Raw genomic sequence first — 15,074 nt, forward strand, 5'->3', positions numbered from 1 at the left:
AATGATCAATTTAGTTCTACTAAAATTTTATACCATCCATGACGATAAATCGAATGGATCTTAACGGACGACCTAGTGAATGAGATTAGAACCCTATTTACTTAGGGAGTACTTTACATCATAACCCAGTGATCGATATCGTGCACCACTTTGTATTATAAACTTTACACTGATATAGAGACAGTAATTTACTAATGGTATGATTAAATCTTAGCTAGCAAGATTATAATAAGTAGTACGTTTTAAGATATTATTATCTTAAACTTTTTTAAATTCAATTCCATAGGAATTGCACCACCCATGACATCGAGGCAAACAATTTGGCACAAATCCACGATCACCGATGTTGGATTAGCTAGGTATGTTCATGGAGAGTTGTGGAACAGTGGATCACCGACTCCTCTCTCCAACCTTGTGAATGCCCAAAAGAAAATTGAATTATCACTTGATTTGGGGATTAATTATACTAATGGAGAATGGTACTTATTAACTCTCTACAACCTGTGTCGACTAACATAAAGAATTGGCCCCAGTGATAATGATCTCATTGCCCAACAGCTGGATCGAATATAAGGCAATTGCTAGGAAATTGCTACTGTTCATATTGACATGAATTGGAACATGGAAAGCTTTGTAAAGAAGTTGGTGAGAGATACCTAATGAGTTGGTGAAGCCAGTCAATAGAAATCCTCATAGCTTCAGAGAAGCACACTGTTGAATCACTACCCATATCATGCCTGTAAATTTCTTGGTAGCTTATAATGACAATAACAGAATGAAAATGCAAGAGGAGAAGCAATGAAGAGAACAAACAAGTAGAGGGGGGCAAATGAAGAACTTGGCAAGGAATTCTAAGACTTGAATTGTTATTTCAATAAAATACACACACACAAAAAAAAAAAAACTTCTGCACTTGCACTCTAAGGCATAGAATTTCAACTCACATCAGACAATCAAATAATTGAAATCAATGGGCTACTTTGGTACTTACAAACAAACTTCCCATGTGACAATGAAATCAATGGTGTTCTTCAGTTTATAGAGCCAACCAACCGGTGTTATCAATAGTTAAATCCTTAGCCTGAAGAGAGGTTTGTTTTTCCTGATATCAATATGAGTTCATGACTGTCGATTCTGAAACAAAATTGAGTTGCAAGTGTATCCAAAGTCTACAAAGAAACACTAGAATATGAACTCAAACATAGTTAGTTCATACAGCAACTGGCGTGCCAACTGCATCAGTAAATGTATAACAATATCACTCAGATAGACAGCAAAGATGATACCAAATTTCAAACTACTAAATTGCTACTTGAAAACTGCTTCATTAAAGGCAAAGGACACAAAAAGTTCACCACATCCACATGTCTGTTTGATTGACACAACTAAGCAACAAAATCAGTCACTAAACCATTTCGCATATTGAAGCCATAAAGAATACTTCAAACTTCCATTAACATAGTGATTGTAACATATCTATCATCGAGATTGAGCAGGATAAGGAACCTTCAAGCACATGATAATGAAAAACAAGGGCATTACAGGTGCAGCCATTCAGGTACAAACCAATGTCTTTTACAGCATAATAGAGAGAGTAATGAGAATCAAAATCTTCATCCAAGCGAACAAATAATGTAAAATGAAACTGCCTTGCATCCATTAGAACAATAGAAGCAAAGAAACACTTCTATAGCTCCTATGATCATAATCAGCATTATTAATCCATTAAACACTAGTTAAAAATAAAGCGGAGAGTTTTGCCATACAGGCGTAGATTTTGTCTTGAGCACAAAGTTATCTGTAACGGAGAGAAATCGCTAGAGGATAAGTCTTACTGCGGACTAAGTGCAACTACGAAATCATAGTAAGCAGCAATTTTTGAAGCCTGTCTTTTTTACTCTGAGCGGCTAGCAAACCTCTCGACCTTGGGGTCACTGAGATTGATCCCAACCATGGCCTCCCCAAGGCCGCAGCTCACTTCAGCGAGGATCTCTGGATCGCTGTAATGGGTGACCGCTTGCACGATCGCCCTAGCCCTTTGTGCCGGATCACCGCTCTTAAAGATGCCAGATCCGACGAAGACGCCATCACAGCCGAGCTGCATCATGAGGGCAGCATCAGCAGGGGTGGCCACTCCGCCTGCAGCGAAGTGGACGACGGGGAGCCTACCGAGCTGCTTGGTCTGCATGACGAGGTCGTAAGGGGCAGCGATGCGCTTGGCGAAGGCGAAAACCTCATCATCGTCCATGTTGCGCAGGGCGCGGATGTCGCCCATGACGGAACGGACATGGCGGACGGCCTCGATGATATTACCGGTGCCGGCTTCGCCCTTGGTGCGGATCATGGCGGCGCCCTCGCGGATGCGGCGCAGGGCCTCCCCGAGGTCGCGGCAGCCGCATACGAAGGGCACGCGGAAATTGTGCTTGTTGATGTGGTTCTGGTCGTCAGCAAGGGTGAGGACCTCGCTCTCGTCCACGTAGTCGACGCCGATGGCCTCCAGGATCTGCGCCTCCACGAAGTGGCCGATGCGTGCCTTGGCCATAACGGGGATGGTGACGGCGCGCTTGATCTCCTTGACGAGACCCGGATCCGACATGCGCGCGACGCCGCCTTGGGCGCGGATGTCGGCGGGGACGCGCTCCAGCGCCATGACGGCGCAGGCGCCAGCCTCCTCGGCGAGGCGGGCCTGCTCGGGGGTGACGACGTCCATGATGACGCCGCCGCGCAGCATCTGGGCGAGCCCCACTTTGACGGAGAAGGTCGAGGATTTCTTCGGCTCCAGGGCGGCGCCGCTGCCGTAGACCGTGACTACGCCGGCGTCCGACATGTTCGTCGAAATGCCCGAGTGAGGCTTCGAAAGACGAATCACAGTTTGGAGTGGAGGAAACCAAAAATAAGCCCTAAAATTATATAGCCAGGCGTCGAAGCTTCTCGCGTCGTCGAGGGTTCCTATGGCATGGTCTGGTCGGTCATAATTTGACCGCTGGGTCTTTTTCATTTTTTCCATTCCTAATTTCTATATTACAATTATTCAATCTCCTTTGCTATATTTTCGACAAAAATTAATCATACAAGTATAATATTTGATCAATTGTATAAATAAGATAAATTTATATTATAAAAAAATGCCACATGTTAAAAAATGTCGAAAAATTACAGCTATTATAATTACAACTATAAAATAATTACAGCTATTATAATATAAAATGCCACATTTTATATTATACAACTATAAAATTACAGCTATTATAACTATATTATTACAAATTAAAAAATGCCACATGTTAAAAACTACCTCTGCAATAATCTTCATCCATATTAAAATTGTCCCATGGGCTACGGTGCACATCTAGATTGTCTCTCAAACATTGCAGTTCAAACTAAATTAATTATTTTTTTCATCCATATTAAAATTAGAACAGTTTAGTCATTTTAATTAAATCATTTATTAAAATTATTCTGATATTAATTGCAATTATTTCAACTTAATTTAACTTATTAAAATTTATAATATTGTACCAACTTTGACCAAATTTATAAAATTTAAGATTACATTTTATTGTAATATTTTTTTTAATATAGGGACGTTGTTTGTTTTTTTTTTTTCCCAACGAGTTTTAGTTGAATGGTGAATAATTTATTTCTATTATTTGTTTGGAAAAATAAAATATCACAATCCTATAATTGATTGTTGATTACGAGTTGAAGAAAAAGATTTCTAGAAGGTTCTGAAGAAAAAGCAATGACGAGAGATCAACACGAATGATCTAGAAAAGAAGTGATTTTCAAAAATTATTCTTCTTTATGAAGAAGATTATCTATTAAAAGAGCTTTTAATGATTCTAAACAGAAATTTATTAATTCAACATATTTGTGATTTACTCGCAAATGATATATGATGCGGTGATAAAGAGAGATTTCATTTTACGGAGGATAGTTGTCATGGTGGAGATTAAAATTAAGGTGGTCAACGTGCAGATAGTATCGGTCGGTCGGGCGAGCATGCCCCGACAGGGGGGGAGAAGGTCCCGGTCTGATCCCGCCTTCGACAAAGGGAGATGTCAAACGACCGACACTCAAACGACTGACACTCAAACGACTGACTGAATTTCGGCCGAGCGATTACCCCGCTTGGCCAGGAAGCAAGTCTTGGTATTGGCGGAGCGGAAATTCAGCTGAGCGACTACCCCATTCGGCCAGGCAGCAGGGCTCGACATTGGTAGAGCGGAACTTCGGCCAAACTGACGAGACGCACGAACAGCTGAGGTACGGCCGAGCGGACAAGATACAGGAACAACGAAGTTTCAGTCGAGCGACCAACCCGCTCGGTCTAGCAGCATACTCTTTGGTATCCATCGACATCCCTTTTGAAGTTAGTGCTGCCAACACGGGGCATGGACAACCAGAAGATCGTATGGTGGAAGCTTCCACTATCACTTCAGAGATATGCTCGGTCTGTTGAGGTACTGTATCAAGGACACTTTACTGACAAGTCTTTTCAGGGAAAACTTTGGGAAGTGTGCTCGCCTTAGGAAGCGTGCACACGTGATAGAGAAGCTCTATATAAAGGGGTCCAAGCATCGGTGGGAGTACTCAATACGCGATAAATACTGTTCTCGTTACTGTTCATTCTTGTTGCTCCGTCTTCTACTTCATCGTTGCTGACTGACTTAAGCATCGGAGGACCAACGCCGGGGACCTTTTCCCTGACTCGGCACTGACATAATCTGTGTTGCAGATCGGAGTGGAATCTACAGGCGGTCAGTGGGAGCGCCACATCCCTAGCTTTCCATCTCATCAACTTTCGGACAGGATCATATTTGGCGTCGCCTGTGGGAACCTTAACCTGCATCCGAGTTGAGAAGTTGGAGGACGCTGGACGACTCACCACCGTGATGCTCACCAAAGAGGAGCTCGATATGCTCGTGCAAGCCCGAGCGACGAAGATGTTCAAGCAGCAGCAACAGCAGACACTAGCCGATCGGCTAGTGCAACAGCTGGCGACCTCGGCAACAGGAGGGCGAGCGGGACTGGAAGACCGACCGGAACCCGTTTCCATATGGGGGCAGAAAAGAGGGGCAACCGACACGCAAGGTGAAGCGCCACCCACGTCCATCCCATTGCATCGCGCCTTGTTCCAAACCCCCTCAGAAATAACTCATGGCGAACCAAGAAAGTGTTGGTTGCTACTCGGAAAACCTAATGGTTCCACTGTACAAAAATTTTGTACAAAGGTCTGAACCTTTTCCTAGCTACCATGTGTTCTTTTAAATTAAACTTGGATCGCCTGCGGAACTTAACACGTTTGATCCAAAATTTAATCTATTTGTTCTTTTAGGTTTTGACTTGGATCTCCTGCGGAACTTAACACGTTTGATCCAAATCACATAGGTTATTAATTTAATTAAATATTAGTTTCCAAATTTGACTCCCAGTACTGACGTGGCGAGGCACATGACCTTCTTGGATATGAGAACAACCACCACCGACTAGACAAAGCCTTTTAAGGAAAGTTAATATTTAATTTCCTTAAATAACTTTAGGTCAACCGAAAAGAACAATCAAATCACAAGGAAAAGAAAAAACAAAAAGAACACAACATCGAAAACAAATTCGAAATACTAGAATCGTATGCCTCTTGTATTTAGTATTATTTCCAAAAATAACTAGTATGATGCGGAAAGAAAAATTACTAGTTATACCTTTTAGAAAGACCTCTTGATCTTCTACCGTATTCCTCTTCTAACCTCGGACGTTGTGTGGACAACGATCTTCCAAGATGAGAAACCACCAAACACCTTCTTCTCCTCCTAGCTAGGTTCGGCCAAAACAAGAAAGCTTCACCAAGGAAGAAAAAAAAAAACACCAACCAAGCTCCAAGGGATGCAAACTTTCTCTCCTTCTTCTTCTTCTTCTCCAAGTAGTATCCGGCCACCACAAGAGCTCCAAGCCAAGAGAAAGGTTCGGCCACCACAAATAAGAAGAGGGGAAGAGAGGTTGGCCGGCCACACCAAGGAATAAGAGAGGGAGAAAAATAATAGAGGTTGTTAACCCATGAAGGCACCCCCACCCCTTCTTTTATATTCCTTGGCTTTGACAAATAAAGAAATTTATTTATAATAAAATTTTCTTAACTTTCCTTGACAACAATTAATTAAGAAAAAATAAATAAAATTTATTAATCAATTAATCATGGTCGGCCACCTCAAATAGACAAATTAGGACAGTTTCAATCAACAATAAAAACTTCCTTATTTGTCTTTGGAAATTTTAAAAAATAAAAATTTCCCTTTAAAATTCCTTCATGGTTGATAAAAAGAAATTTCTATAATTTTAATTTTCAACATGTGAATAATTTTCAAAGAGAAAAAATAAAATATCTTTCCAATCTACAAATAAGGAAAGAGATCTAATCTCTTTCTTTTAATCTTTTGTAGATCCTTTTAAAGATAGATATTTTAATTTTAATTATCTGTAATAAATTATATCTTCCATATAATAAAAATTAAAATTAAAAATCTTTTTAATTTTATTATGGCCGGCCCCTCTAGCTTGGGTTCAAGCTAGGGCCGGCCACTCATAAACCAAGCTTAGGCCGACCCTAGCTTGATTCCCAAGCTAGCTTGGCCGGCCCCCTTTAGGTGGGTATAGGTGGGTATAGTACTCTATAAATAAGAGGCTACGATAGGGACCGAGAGGAGGAATTAGTTTTGGTCTCCCGATAAAATTAAGCATCCCGTGTTCGCCCCGAACACACAACTTAATTTTATCAATAATAATTCATTCCACTAGAGAACTATTATTGAACTACCGCACCAATCCCAAATTACATTTTGGGCTCCTTCTTATTATGAGTGTGTTAGTCTCCCTGTGTTTAAGATGTCGAATGTCCACTAATTAAGTAAGTTACTGACAACTCACTTAATTAATATCTAGCTCCAAGAGTAGTACCACTCAACTTCATTGTTATGTCGGACTAAGTCCACCTGCAAGGTTTAACATGACAATCCTTATGAGCTCCTCTTGGGGACATTCTCAACCTAGATCACTAGGACACAGTTTCCTTCTATAATCAACAACACACACTATAAGTGATATCATTTCCCAACTTATCGAGCTTATTGATTTATCGAACTAAATCTCACTCATTGATAAATTAAAGAAATAAATATCAAATATATGTGCTTGTTATTATATTAGGATTAAGAGCACACACTTCCATAATAACTGAGATCTTTGTTCCTTTATAAAGTTAGTATAAAAGAAACGACCTCAAATAGTCCTACTCAATACACTCTAAGTGTACTAGTGTAATTATATAGTTAAGATAAACTAATACCTAATTACACTACGACCTTCCAATGGTTTGTTCCTTTCCATCTTGGTCGTGAGCTACTGTTTATAATTTATAAGGAACCGATAACATGATCTTCTGTGTGTGACACCACACACCATGTTATCTACAATATAAATTAATTGAACAATTACATTTATCATAAATGTAGACATTTGACCAATGTGATTCTTATTTCTAGATAAATGTTTATACCAAAAGCTAGGCTTTTAGTATACATCCTAACAATCTCCCACTTATACTAAAAGACTAATCTGCCATTACTGCTACCATACATCTGATTCCCAACCCTTCAACATGCCCATCAAAAGCTCTTGTCTTAAGGACCTTAGTGAAAGAATCTATAGGTCATCACCTGATGCAATCTAGGCGGCAACAACTTCTCCTCGTTTATACGATTTCTCGTATTGGGTGGTACTTGCGCTCTATTGTGTTTACTTGCCTTATAGACTTATGGTTTCTTCGAGTTTGCTACTGCACCAATATCATTACAATAAATTGTAATAATCTTTGGACAAACCAGAAATCATATATAAGTCTATCTTGAGGTTATTAAGTCATTCAGCTTTTATGGCTACCTTAGAGACTTGCCATATACTAAACTTCTATGGTAGAGTCCAGAAAAACACATATGCTTATCACTCTTCCATAGTTATGACTTTACCTCCTAAAGTAAACACAAAACCCCGAGGTTGATTTAATATTGTCCCTATCCGATTGGAAGTCAAAATTCGTGCAACCCACAGGGACCAAATTAACTGCCTTGTAAGCTAGCATATAATCTCTAGTGCCTCTAAGGTACTTGAATATATGCTTTACTGTAGTCCAATGTCCTTGGCCATGGTTACTTTGATATCTGCTAACTATGCCCTTGGCAAAACAGATTTCTGATCTCGTGCATAGCATACATTAGGCTTCCGATAGCCGAAGCATGAAGAACTGCCTTCATTTCCTCTATCTCCTTTGATGTCTTCGGAGACATCTCTTTAGATAAAACTACTCCAAGCCCAAAAGGTAAGAAACCTTTCTTGGAGTTCTGTATGCTTAAAACGAGCAAGGATTTTTTTCGATATATGAAGCTTGGGATAAGTAAAAAATTCTTTTCTTGCGATCCCTTATTACTTTGATCCAAAGAATATATACATTCTCCCAAGTCCTTCATATCGAATTGTTTGGACAACCATACCCTTACTTCTGACAACACTTTGATATTGTTTCCAACTACCAAAAATGTTATCTACGTATAGTACAAGAAATACCACCACATCTCCATCACACTTTTTGTATACACAAGACTTATCCGGTTACTAAATAAATCCAAAGGTCTGGATTACTTTGATAAACCGGATGTTCCAAGACCTTGAAGCTTTGCTTCAGTCCATAGACTGATTGAGCTTGCACACAAGATGCTCTTTGCCCTTTGCAATGAACCCTTCTGGTTACTTTATATGGATGCTTTCTTCAAGACTTCCATATAAGAATGCTGTCTTGATATCCACTTGCCAAATAGATAAAAGAATCCGGATAGACTTAAACATAGCTACCAGTGAAAAAGTTTCCTTTTTCATCAAGCCTTGCTTTGAAAGTTTCCACCTTCCTGTCTATCCATCTTTTCCTATTGTAGACATATTTTCACCCAATGGATTTTACACCATCTGGTGGTTCTACAAGCTTCCAGATTTGATTAGAATACTTATATTCTAATTCTGTATTCATTGCTCTTTGCCAAGATGCTGCATCTTTATTTTGGAGTGCTTCATCATATTTCCGGGATCAGACTCATGTTCATTTGGGATCAAGTTCAAAAACTTTCCCAAAACATGAATCCTTTTGGTTGTTTGACAACCCTCCCACTACGATGATGTACTATCTATAATTGTGTATCAATTGTGATACATGTTGCAGTTTCTTGTGATATTTCATCTTGTACAGTTGGTACTAGATTAGACATGTCCTTTATAATTTCTTTAAGAACAAATTTACTTATGGGCTTGTGGTTTATTACATAGTCCTTTTCTAAAAATCGATCATTGATGCTAACAATGACCTTCTGATTTTTAAGAATATAAACCTACTTTCATTTCTCTAGGATAACTTACAAACAAGTGAATTCCTGTCCAATTTATCATTGTCTCTCTTCAGCATATGTGCTGGACTACCCGAATCCGAATATGCTTCAAAATAGGCTTATGCCTATTTAGCAATTCTATATGAGTAGAGAGTTCTGACTTTGGAAGGTACTATGTTTACTTCCGTTTCCAGAGTATATCCTTAAAATGAATTTGGTAATTTTCCAAATAACTCATCATCAATCTACTTATTTTCATAAGAGTCCTATACCTTCCTTTTTCTACACCATTCTGTAGGGGTGTACCAGGTGCAGTTAGTTGGGATTGAATCCCTACTTTTGATAAGTGACTCCTAAATTCTCCCAAGAGGTACTTGCCACTACGATCTCACCGTAGTGTCTTAATACTTTTACATTAACGTTTCTCCGCATCGGCCTTGTACTCTTTGAACTAATCAAAGCACTTAGTCTTGCGGCACATTAAGTAAATGTATTTGTATCTTGAATAGTTATCTATAAAATAGATGAAATATTCGATACTACCTCTTGCCTGGATAGTCATAGGATCACACAAATCAGAATGAACCAACTCCAATATATCTTTGGCTCCATACCCCTTTGACTTAAAAGCTTCTTGGTTATTTTTCCTTCCAAGTAAGACTCGCAGGTTGGAAAGATTTCCACTACTAATGAACCCAAAAGTTCATCAGCTACCAATGAATCCTACTTAAGTTAATATAACCTAGCTTTAGATGCCAAAGATATAATTGGTTCATTTCCGAAGGTTGCTTTCTCTTAAAGTTAGAAGATGTATTACTTATTTCCATTTGTTGCATCGTGGGAGTTATTGGATTATAAATTGTCAACCAACATACCAGAATAGATAACTTCCCTATTTTTCTTGATAACAACTTTGTTATCAAAATAGACACAATATCTATTCTATAATAGTTTAGAAACTGAAATCAGGTTCTTTCTAAACTTAGTATGTAAAGACAATTTCTAATAATCCATATTTTATTCCTATTAGAGAATAAACCTCTCCCACTGCAACAGCTGCTACTTTTGCAGTAATGCCCATGTGGATAGTGTTTTTTATTTTCATTTAGTTGTCGGATTTTCTGGAACCCTGCAATGAATTGCAGACATGATTAATGACATCTGTATCTACACTCCAGGTTCTGGTAGATAACACCACTTAACATGTTTCAACTAATGAATTAAATACACCTAAATTGTTCTTAGTTCTAAAAAGACAGTCAACCTTAATGTCCAAGTCCTATTTCCAATCATTACAATTGGGACTACTAAGTCTTTTCTATAGTATAACAACTAGGGGATTGACAAACATTTTAAATCCTAAGAATCACAAAAATATTTGGTCAAGATCAATTCTTTTAAAATCCCTATGAATTTTGTATGCCACGATAGTGTGGACGTATACAAAATCAAAAAAAAATTTATCAATTAATTTTATTATCTCGTCAACTTTACTTTATGACGAATAAAATTAATAGTTGATCTGTCTTTGATCAAATATTTGGTCAAAACTTTTTGAATTTAAAATAACATTGATTCCTCAAACAATATTGTTTAAATTCACCAACACCTCAAACACCATAAATTTTGCATGCCACGATAGTATGGACGTATACAAAATTTAAACATTTGTAAGAGGAGGGTTTTACCCATTAATTATCTTGTCAATAAATCTTTATGACAAAATAAAATTACCTCAAACACCGTGAATTTTGTATGCCACGATAGTGTGGACGTATACAAAATCAAACATTTGTAAGAGGAGTTTTTAATTTTATTATCTTGTCAACTTATTTATTTGACAAATTAATAGTTGGTTTTCTTCGGTCACACAAACAATAGCAGTGACTCCGATGGGGAGGATACTATTAGACGTGTCTAAGTGTATATCATTACTTGGCACTAAGTCCATTAATAAGATTGTGCCCCTTCCGATGGGGAAGATCACACGCTCTTAATTAACTTCCTATAGTCATCCAAAATGGAACTTTAAGCTAGTGATCCGCAAACAAGCTCATCCGATATGGAGGAAGGCACTCAGAGACAACGCACAAGCTTGTTGCATCACTTATAAACCAGTAATGGAGACCGTGGAATTTATTTAAAAAATAAATCCCTCTCCCACTTAGTTATTTAAAGTGAGGAATTTTGACTATGCTAGCCTACTTAGCATGCATACTAACAAGCACACACAACATAACATAAAAAGCAATAAATAGAAAAACTAATTTTCAACTATTATGACTTTTATCTATTGCTGTCCTCCGTGTGTCGCCAACCCTAGCTGCTGCCATCTTTGGCCACCGCCACCGGGTCTAGTTGTCGCATCCATCTTGCTCCTTGTTCCGCTGCGTCTCTGATCCTCAAAAGGTTCCACGCCTTGCAAGATTCAATCCGCGACATAAATAGAATTTTACATTTTTCGATCATATATTCCTCGAAGGAATGTACATGTAAACTAGATCGAACATAAAATAAAATTTACATCCATCGATCCTATATTCCATAAAAGGAATGTACATGTAACTAGATCAAAAATAAAATCCTAATAAAACTAAATACAACTCCTGCTGTATTTTATAATACAATCATGCACACACAATAAATGCCCTTGACATGTCCAAGAGTCCAATCACACACATAATAACTATAAGCCATAATAGTTGGATCCTGCATCCATAAAGTTAGCACATCCTACTATTATCCTGCCTAAATTATGTATGACATGTGCATAATTAAACTAATACCAAATACACAGAGGCAATACACTAGCTCTGATACCAATTGTTGGTTGCTACTCGGAAAACCTAATGGTTCCACTGTACAAAAATTTTGTACAAAGGTCTGAACCTTTTCCTAGCTACCATGTGTTCTTTTAAATTAAACTCGGATCGCCTGCGGAACTTAACACGTTTGATCCAAAATTTAATCTATTTGTTCTTTTAGGTTTTGACTTGTATCTCCTGCGGAACTTAACACGTTTGATCCAAATCACCTAGGTTATTAATTTAATTAAATATTAGTTTCCAAATTTGGCTCCCAGTACTGACATGGCGAGGCACATGGCCTTCTTGGATATGGGAACAACCACTACCGACTAGACAAAGCCTTTTAAGGAAAGTTAATATTTAATTTCCTTAAATAACTTTAGGTCAACCGAAAAGAACAATCAAATCACAAGAAAAAGAAAAAACAAAAAGAACACAACATCGAAAACAAATTCGAAATACTAGAATCGTATGCCTCTTGTATTTAGTATTATTTCCAAAAATAACTAGTATGATGCGGAAAGAAAAATTACTAGTTATACCTTTTAGAAAGACCTCTTGATCTTCTACCGTATTCCTCTTCTAACCTCGGACGTTGTGTGGACAACGATCTTCCAAGATGAGAAACCACCAAACACCTTCTTCTCCTCCTAGCTAGGTTCGGCCAAAACAAGAAAGCTTCACCAAGGAAGAAAAAAAAAACACCAACCAAGCTCCAAGGGATGCAAACTTTCTCTCCTTCTTCTTCTTCTTCTTCTCCAAGTAGTATCCGGCCACCACAAGAGCTCCAAGCCAAGAGAAAGGTTCGGCCACCACAAAGAAGAAGAGGGGAAGAGAGGTTGGCCGGCCACACCAAGGAATAAGAGAGGGAGAAAAATAATAGAGGTTGTTAACCCATGAAGGCACCCACACCCCTTCTTTTATATTCCTTGGCTTTGGCAAATAAGGAAATTTATTTATAATAAAATTTCCTTAACTTTCCTTGACAACAATTAATTAAGAAAAATTAAATAAAATTTCTTAATCAATTAATCATGGTCGGCCACCTCAAATAGACAAATTAGGAGAGTTTCAATCAACAATAAAAACTTTCTTATTTGTCTTTGGAAATTTTAAAAAATAAAATTTCCCTTTAAAATTCCTTCATGGTTGATAAAAAGAAATTTCTATAATTTTAATTTTCAACATGTGAATAATTTTTAAAGAGAAAAAATAAAATATCTTTCCAATCTACAAATAAGAAAAGAAATCTAATCTCTTTCTTTTAATCTTTTGTAGATCCTTTTAAAGATAGATATTTTAATTTTAATTCTCTGTAATAAATTATATCTTCCACATAATAAAATTTAAAATTAAAAATCTTTTTAATTTTATTATGGCCGGCCCCTCTAGCTTGGGTTCAAGCTAGGGCCGGCCACTCATAAACCAAGCTTAGGCCGACCCTAGCTTGATTCCCAAGCTAGCTTGGCCGGCCCCCTTTAGGTGGGTATAGGTGGGTATAGTACTCTATAAATAAGAGGCTACGATAGGGACCGAGAAGAGGAATTGGTTTTGGTCTCCCGATAAAATTAAGCATCCCGTGTTCGCCCCGAACACACAACTTAATTTTATCAATAATAATTCATTCCACTAGAGAACTATTATTGAACTACCGCACCAATCCCAAATTACATTTTGGGCTCCTTCTTATTATGAGTGTTAGTCTCCCTGTGTTTAAGATGTCGAATGTCCACTAATTAAGTAAGTTACTGACAACTCACTTAATTAATATCTAGCTCCAAGAGTAGTACCACTCAACTTCATCGTCATGTCGGACTAAGTCCACCTGTAGGGTTTAACATGACAATCCTTATGAGCTCCTCTTGGGGACATTCTCAACCTAGATCACTAGGACACAGTTTTCTTCTATAATCAACAACACACACTATAAGTGATATCATTTTCCAACTTATCGAGCTTATTGATTTATCGAACTAAATCTCACCCATTGATAAATTAAAGAAATAAATATCAAATATATGTGCTTGTTATTATATTAGGATTAAGAGCACACACTTCCATAATAACTGAGGTCTTTGTTCATTTATAAAGTCAATATAAAAGAAACGACCTCAAATAGTCCTACTCAATACACTCTAAGTGTACTAGTGTAATTATATAGTTAAGATAAACTAATACCTAATTACACTACGACCTTCCAATGGTTTGTTCCTTTCCATCTTGGTCGTGAGCTACTGTTTATAATTTATAAGGAACCGATAACATGATCTTCTGTGTGTGACACCACACACCATGTTATCTACAATATAAATTAATTGAACAATTACATTTATCATAAATGTAGACATTTGACCAATGTGATTATTATTTCTAGATAAATGTTTATACCAAAAGCTAGGCTTTTAGTATACATCCTAACAGAAAGGGGGTCATCTTCGGACGACGCTCCCGTTCAGGATGCGCGAAAAGGAAAGGCGCCTAGAAGTCACACATCACCTAAACGGATCAATCTGCAGTTCTCTCGGGCAATCTTGTGTGACCCTCTACCAAGGCACTATACTCACAAGCGATCAGGGAATACAATGGAACGACCGATCCATATGATCATCTGGATAAGATTGATAACGTTGTCACACTGCACCAGTACACAGGTGGGGTGAAGTGTCGAGTCTTTCTCACTACTTTCTCTGGCTCGGCGCAGCGCTGGTTCCGAAGACTGTCGGACGACTTAATACGTAGCTTCAAGGACTTCCGAGTTACGCTCCAGTACCATTTCGCCAGTAGCCGACGCTATCAGAAGACGAGTGTTAGCCTCTTTGCCCTTAAGCAGGGGCCCAAGGAAGTA

General features: G+C 38.1%; 1 protein-coding gene across 1 annotated transcript; it reads right to left on the reverse strand.

Annotated features, from left to right (window-relative positions):
* Nucleotides 1-1,630: 1,630 nt before the first annotated feature.
* LOC121992673 (probable pyridoxal 5'-phosphate synthase subunit PDX1.1) lies at nt 1,631-2,903 on the reverse strand. Its single transcript, XM_042547184.1, has one exon. The coding sequence runs from the start codon at nt 2,825-2,827 to the stop codon at nt 1,895-1,897; it is 933 nt and encodes a 310-aa protein (XP_042403118.1). The 5' UTR covers nt 2,828-2,903; the 3' UTR covers nt 1,631-1,894.
* Between the last annotated feature and the right edge of the window lie 12,171 nt (nt 2,904-15,074).

The sequence above is a fragment of the Zingiber officinale genome, chromosome 6B, assembly GCF_018446385.1.
Source record: "Zingiber officinale cultivar Zhangliang chromosome 6B, Zo_v1.1, whole genome shotgun sequence".
Classification (NCBI taxonomy): domain Eukaryota; kingdom Viridiplantae; phylum Streptophyta; class Magnoliopsida; order Zingiberales; family Zingiberaceae; genus Zingiber; species Zingiber officinale.

Coding starts and splice junctions, on each gene's coding strand:
- LOC121992673 (XM_042547184.1), bottom strand. CDS start 2,827: ATGTCGGACGCCGGCGTAGTCACGGTCTACGGCAGCGGCGCCGCCCTG.